Raw genomic sequence first — 7691 nt, 5'->3', positions numbered from 1 at the left:
TTGAGACACTATCTAGTTCAGCCTGGTTACTCTTGGGATTGAGACACTTTCTACTCTCAACTTGGTTTTTGAAAACTTCGGTGATTAATCGACGAAAATTTAATATTTCATGTTAATTAAAAAAAATCATTTATATTCGTTATTTTTTAACATTGGAAAATTAATATTTAATTCAATGTACATTTTTAAAAATGGGTAGGGTGGGGATAGGAGCGTAGCGTGGCACGTTATTTCCATTAACCGTTATATTCGCTATTTTTCTCGCTCTGCCCCTCATGCTCCGTGTTCTGTGTTCGCTGCCTTGAAATCAAAAGGAAGAGGCGGTGGCGATGCGGTGGTTTTTGGTTGCAGCGGTTCTCACTCTTCTCACCAGCTCTCAGGTTTGATCTCGAAATGAAACTTTCGGTTGTAGTTTGTCTGTTTTCTCCGCATGTTTCCAATTATGTTCTCAGTCGATCTCTTGAAATTTTGCTTCTTCATTTGATAGTCTCGCCCTTTCACTAACCCTTACTACTGAATGGTTTGCTCGCGGCTTGTTGTTTCTTATTGATCCGGTGCTCATTGATCAGTTAGATGCGCTGATCTTTGCACATTCTTGCAACATCATTAACATTTGCGATGTTCTGGTTACTTGTTGTCCCCTTTTCTCCAACTTCTTTTTGGTGGCGGATTACTCAGACACTTACAGATCGAGGTTTTTTCTCAAATCATGTAGAACTCCTACTAATTTAACTACTCTTATGTTCGTTGTTTTTGAGGTGTTTCGAATCAAGCATTGAGGTGAATCTTGCTGGTTTCTTGTTATCGTAATGGCAAGGTTGATTCCGTGTGACATTTTTTTTTTAGATTAATAGTTTAAGTTTGAAACTCAAATATTCTTTTTTTTTACTGTCCTATGGTTTGTTCATAGAAATATTGTTTTAGCTATATATGAATTTTTGAATTTGGATATTTCTTGCTTGATCAACATTTAATCTGATCATATTATAGCGAATTACATTTCATCATCTTTTTTTAAAGATGTTAAGATTATCATGATTCTCGGCTTTATTTTTCACCTTATCTGTTTTAATTTGATTTCCAGGGAATTTTGACAACACTGTCACAGAGTAATGGAAAATATCAATATGATTATGCTACTGTTCCATTTCTTGCAGAAGTTTTCAAGGTACTCTTTGATTTCTTGTAAATATTTTTTTTCTACTTCTAATATTTGCGTCCCCATATATACATTTCAGCTTTTGATATCCAGTTTCCTTCTATGGAAAGAGTTCAAAGTATCCTCTCCTCCAAGGATGACCACTGAATGGAAGAGTGTTTGGTCATTTCCCATACCTTCTATCATATATCTAGTTCACAACAATATTCAGTTTGCCACTTTGACTTACGTGGATCCATCAACATATCAGATCATGGGTAATCTGAAAATTGTCACAACTGGCCTCTTATTCAGGTATTATGCAAAGGGATTCCACCACATCTAGTTTGTACAGTAGGTGTGTGATCAATTAGGAAACTAGTTATATCCATGTTGCCCGCTAGCATATTCATTTAAACTGGAAGTGCCTCTATCTGTCAACTGTAAAAGAGATTGTATTGAATTTTGTCGACGCCAATGACCAAATTTGAGGACAGCTTTTTTACTTAATGGAAAGTTTCACGTACTATGATGTCTCTAATCAAGAATTTCATTGCTGAAATTAGTGAGCTGTAAAATAAATCATGCTAAATTCTTTAGAGAGTAATTTTCAACATCTAGTGTCTGATTATCTTTGTAACAACAACAACAACCAAGTCTTATCCCACTAGGCGGGGTTAGATATATTGATCATTTTCCGCCATTGAGCTCTATCTCCTACTATATCATCATATATACTTAAATAAATTTTATATTATTTTATTGCTGCTAACCAAGTCTTTTTTGGTCTTTCTCTTCCTCGTTGGATATATGTGTTTGTCATAGTTTTACATCGCCTAACTGGAGCATTTATTGGTTGTCTAAGTACATGTATATACTATCTTAAACGTGTCTCTCGGAGTTTTCTCTAGGCAGATACAACTCTAACTTTCTCTCTAATACTCTTATTTCTTATTCTATCCATCCTCGTATGCCCGCACATTTACCATAACATCCTCGTCTCTGCATCTCTTATCTTCTGCTCATGTGTTGAAGTCATAGTCCAACATTCAGCTTCATATAACATAACAGGTCTACCTACGATTTTGTAGAACTTTCCTTTACGATCACATAAAACACCCGATACTCTCCTTCATTTCAACCATCCTGCTGCATTCTATATAAGATATCTCTTTCAATCACTCTATCATTTTGCAAAAATGATAGTAAATATTTAAAGCTCTCGGTTCCGGGCAACTCGTCATCTCTTATCTTAACACTTGTCTCATTACATCTAATATTGTTAAACTTTAATTCCATATATTCTATCTTTATTTTATTAAGTCTAAAACCTTTCCTGTTTCCCACTAAGATTCTAATTTAACATTTACTTCTTCACGTGTTTCATCTACCAAAACAATATCATCTGCAAACAACATGCACCACGATACTATGTTTTGAATGTGTGTAGTGAGTTCATTGATAATTAGTATAAAAAGATAGAGACTTAGAGCTGATCCTTGATGTAACTCTATCTTTATTGGAAATGCTTTAGTTACTCTGTCTGAATTTACTTTGGTCGTTACATCCTCGTGCATATCCTTAATTAGTTTAATATATGTTACGCTAACACCTTTTTTTTAGAATTCTCCGTATAATTTCTCTTGAAACTCTATCATAAACTTTTTCTAAGTCAATGAATACTATGTGTAGATATTGTTTTTGCTCCCGATATTTTTCAATTAGTTGTCTAATAAGATGTATAGCTTTTATTGTCGACCTTCCAGGGATAAACATAAATTGATTTTTGGTCTTCGTGGTCTCCTTTTTTAATCTTTTTTCTATTACTTTTTCCTAAAGTTTCATGGTTATGACTCATTAGTTTAATATCCTTATAATTTGCACAATTTTGACGTCTCCCTTATTTTATATAAGAGAACTAGAGTACTTACCCTCCATTGATTAGCTATTTTTTTCGTTTTCAATATCATGTTAAATAATTTTATAAGTCATTCAATACCTTGTTTCCCTGGGCACTTCTATACATCTATTGGAATATCATTTGGTCTAACGACTTTTCCATCGTGCATCCCATTTAAAGCTTGTGCTAGTTCTGATGTTTGAATTCTACAATAAAAATTTAAATTTCTATACTCATTTGACCTACTTAAATTGCCTAAGTTAAGTTGGTTACCTAAATCTTCATTAAAAAGTTGATGAAATACCTCTTCCACTGCTCTTTTATTTCTCCATTGTTTACTAGTACCTTATTACATTCATTTTTAATACATTTTATTTGGATAAGATATCTTGTCTTCCTTTCTCTGACTTTAGCTATTATATAAATATCTCTTTCCTCTTCTTTTGTATCCAATTTTTGATATAATCGTTCAAAAGTTTCATTCTTGGCTTTATTCACTACTTGCCTTTTTCTTAGCTATTGCATATTTTTTAAGTTTTTTTCGTTCTTACAAATATATAATTCCTTATAAGCTATTCATTTTTCCTTCACTTTCTCTTTTACTTTCTCATTCCACTGCCAAAATTTTTTACTTAGTGGTGCATGCCCCTTTGACTCACTGAGTATACTTTAGCAACTATTTTCAACTTTGATTCTATCTTATCCCATATTGTATTAGAGTCACCATATATTTCATCTAATATTTATACTCCTATCTTCTCCTTAAATATATTTTGCTTCTCATCTTTTAACTTCCACCACTTGATGTTAGGAGTTGTATATATTTTTTTTTTATTGATACTATGTTTGAGGCGCATATCCGATATTACTAACCTATATTGGGTAGTTAAACTTTCTTAAGTATGACCTTGTAATCTTTATAAATCTTCCTATCCTTTTTCCTAACTTTCTTACTAACTATAAGAAAGTTAATTTATGATTTATTATTCTCACTTTTGAATGTAACTAAATGCTCGTCTCTTTTATTAAAAAATGTATTAGCTAATATAAGGTCATATGCTATCGTAAAATTTAATATAGTTTTCCCTTCTTCATTTCTCGTTCCAAATCCATAACCCCATATACCTTCTCATATTCCTCATTTTTCACTTCAACATGCTTATTTAAATTACCTCCTATTAAAATCATTTCATTTGACGGAATGTTTGTAATGCTTTATCTAAGTCGTCTCAAAACTTTGATTTGGTAGCTTCATCTAATCCTACTTACGGTGCATATACGCTAATTATGTTCATAGTTGCTTTTGCCACTATTATCTTAAGAATTATAATTTTACCACATTCTTTAACTACTCCTACAACTTCATCCTTTAACGAACTATCTACAACAATACCTATTCCATTTTCTTACTTTACTCTTACTTTATCCTTTAACGAACTATCTACAACAATACCTATTCTATTTTCTTACTTTACTCTTTCCTGTGTACCATAACGTAAAACTCGAGTTCTTTATTATTTTTGCCTTCTTGCCTACCTATTTTGTCTCTTGTACATACAAAATACTAATTCTTTTCCTAATCATTGTATCTCCTACCTCCATTAATTTACCAGTGAGGGTTCTTATGTTACATATTTTAAATCTTAGACTATTAGTTTTTCTATCATATTTGTTCTTATCTAACCTATAATGTCAGAACTCTTGCCTATTTAACACTACACCCAAGTTCTCATGGAGATATAGTAGTCGTTGTCGATACGTTACAGTCGGACTTTGCAATGCGAACTCTTGCATATTTAGCACTACACTCGAGTTCTGGAGATGTAGCGGTCCTTGCGGAGACGTTATAGTCAGACCTTGCAACGTGTTCCTTCCGAGGAATAACCTAGCATTAATACAATAGTTTAATAGATCCATTAACATTTATCGTAGTTTTAACACTAGCTGGCAACCTAACGCAACCCTCATCTTTTATTCGGTCTTGGGACCGACCATGACTGATACATCATAGGCGGAATTGTCTTATTATCTTTGCATGCACATGATAAATATCTCATTCAAAGTCTTTACTTAGAACAAAGATTAGATGCATGCCCTCTTTATCGAGCTTTCATAATAGGGCGTTTATTGAATAACTGGTGCACCCATCGTGATGAATAGGTGCACCCAACAGGCAACCGGCATGAAAAATGGGTGCACCTGCAGCTCCTTGAAGGTTGTGCACTTGAAATTGAAGAAAAGGTAGACCCAGCATGAAGAACGGGTGCACCTGATAATGAAGGGATGGAGAATGGATGCACCCAACATGAAGAACAGGCTCACTCTGGTATTGAAGGGTACAAAGAAAGGGTACACCAGTATGAAAATGGGCGCACGTGAAATTAAGAAAAGGAATTCCCATGATATAAAAGAAATAGGTGCGCATGATATATAGAATGAATGCATACATAAATGCCAAATGGGTGTTCGCGAACCCCGTTTGCTGGGAGCTTAGTAAGGGGGGCTTGCACTTAAAGTTTTGTTACTCAATATTTTGTTTATGCTCTAGATTTATGAAATAATTACTGTAAAATCTCCTCTGTATACCCTAGGTTTTTTCTTAAAAGGAGATTGACAACTTTGCAATGGTTGGCTATTATTCTGTTAGCCATTGGAACCACTACAAGCCAGGTTAATCTCTTACACTAAAGTATATTAGTTCCTTTAGTTTGCATTTATGCCATGCAATTCTAGTGTCAAGCTAAGGTCGGAGTTATATCCAACTCCATGTAAATTAACTACTCGAATTTGTAACATTCGTATGTAAATATGATGCAGGTGAAAGGTTGTGGAGAGGCATCTTGTGATTCACTATTTTCAGCACCTGTACAGGGTTACATGCTTGCACTATTATCTGCTTGGCTTTCTGCACTAGCTGGTGTTTACACAGAATACCTGATGAAGAAGAATAATGATAGCTTGTACTGGCAGAATGTGCAGCTGTACATGTATCTTTACCTGCTAGCTTTTAGCTTTTATCTTTTTTCTATGTATCTATACCCACGCTAGCTGATACCTTTTACTCTCAGTTTTGGGTCCATATTCAACATGGCACGTCTTCTGCTAGATGATGTCAGAGTTGGATTTGAAAATGGTCCCTGGTGGCGACGGCTCCTTAGTGGATACACCATCACGACATGGCTGGTTGTGCTAAATCTGGGCTCTTCTGGCTTATTAGTTTCTTGGTTGATGAAATATGCAGACAATATTGTGAAGGTACGTAGGCCATGCGTACTGCTATGCTATTATTTTGTACGTTAGAACTCGAGTACTAGACTAAATTCGTTCACATGAATAAAATAGGCACTTTTTTCTTCTGAAATTTTAGAATTGCTTTTATGATTATCATAGAATGATACAGATTTGGTGTCTAAAATAGAACAGCTTTTCTCTAGTTTCTTCTCGTTTTCCCCCTTCTTGTGCTTAATAGTTAGCTAAACGAGCTCTCGTCCTTGTGATGACAATCTATTGAATTCCCAATAATAGTTAAACTTATTATCCTTCAGGTATACTCAACTTCCATGGCGATGCTGCTAACGATGGTGTTATCTGTATTCCTCTTTAGTTTCAAGCCTACTATACAGGTATTCTTTATTCTTGCAAAAAATGGAATATAGTTTAATTGACTGAGCCATGGCTCAGTAAAAGCAATGATCATTAGCTCAGAGTACTAATTGCCATTGGTTTGATGACTTGCCTGCCCTTTTTGCAGCTATTCTTAGGAATCATAATTTGCATGATTTCTCTACACATGTATTTTGCTCCTGCTCACATGCTTGTAGGCACGCTAGCAGCGGCAGCAGGAGGAGTAACAAGTCCAGCGGCAAACACCTCAAAGGAAATTGCTGTTGATGGGAAAGAGGAGCCGTGATAAGATTATGGATGAACTGAAGCAAGCATGCCGTCCACCTATAGATCGATTACTTCAATGATTAAAGGGACAGGCATGAGAAATATTTGGGCTTCGAGTATCAGATGGTGAATCAAATGCTGGCAAGCAGCTGATTGAGAAGAAGCAGCTCAGCAATAGCTTGATCTCCAGATCCTACAGAAATACTAATAATTTCAACCATATATTGTTTGTTGCAGCATAGTGAGTATTCATTAGTTTTATTCCTATACGTAATCTTTTTTGGTAACTCAGATACCAACATGGAACACGTATTGCTGGATCATGTCTACCCTAATAAATGATACCAAAAGTTCAACGATCTATTTGCGCTGGATGCAACGCGATCCCAGTAATGATCTACTCCATTAGAACAAGAAAGAGGAATTAATTAAATGATTAAAAATTTATTGAACACACAGGTATTAATTTTAACAAATTAAAAAGCTAGCGAACAGCTGTCGTTGCCCTCGCCGCGGGGTCAACGGAGAGCAGTCACTGTCGTTCCGGACTGTGTCGGCGGCTATTTCATGATCAGTGGGGACGCCATCTTGTTTGTCAACGACCATTTCGTCGGCAAGAGCGCCGGTAGTGTCACGGATCTTGCGTTCGTCGTCTAATGGCTCCGCAGGTGAGGCAGAACGGTGTTTGACAGGGGCTGGCTCAGTACGGGGGGCAGGACGGCATTTGGCAGGGGCGGATCCGGCTCTGTCGGAGACCACAAG

At 35.6% G+C, this 7691-nt stretch overlaps 1 protein-coding gene across 1 annotated transcript; it reads left to right on the top strand.

Annotated features, from left to right (window-relative positions):
* Window positions 1–263: 263 nt before the first annotated feature.
* Window positions 264–7255, top strand: LOC122000955 (CMP-sialic acid transporter 1-like). The gene is made up of 8 exons (XM_042555478.1): window positions 264–380; window positions 1085–1168; window positions 1239–1453; window positions 5630–5708; window positions 5856–6025; window positions 6107–6293; window positions 6584–6661; window positions 6790–7255. The coding sequence occupies exons 1-8, from the start codon at window positions 330–332 to the stop codon at window positions 6946–6948; spliced, it is 1023 nt and encodes a 340-aa protein (XP_042411412.1). The 5' UTR covers window positions 264–329; the 3' UTR covers window positions 6949–7255.
* Window positions 7256–7691: the final 436 nt, after the last annotated feature.

The sequence above is a fragment of the Zingiber officinale genome, chromosome 1A (genome assembly GCF_018446385.1).
Source record: "Zingiber officinale cultivar Zhangliang chromosome 1A, Zo_v1.1, whole genome shotgun sequence".
Classification (NCBI taxonomy): Eukaryota; Viridiplantae; Streptophyta; class Magnoliopsida; order Zingiberales; family Zingiberaceae; genus Zingiber; species Zingiber officinale.
This window is presented reverse-complemented; position numbering and strand designations above follow the sequence as displayed.

Excerpts from the sequence above, each read along its gene's own strand:
- LOC122000955 (XM_042555478.1), top strand. The coding sequence starts at position 330 with ATGCGGTGGTTTTTGGTTGCAGCGGTTCTCACTCTTCTCACCAGCTCT. Across the intron at positions 6,026-6,106 it reads CAGAATGTGCAGCTGTACAT|TTTTGGGTCCATATTCAACA; the intron begins GTATCTTTACCT and ends TTTTACTCTCAG. Across the intron at positions 6,662-6,789 it reads GTTTCAAGCCTACTATACAG|CTATTCTTAGGAATCATAAT; the intron begins GTATTCTTTATT and ends CCCTTTTTGCAG.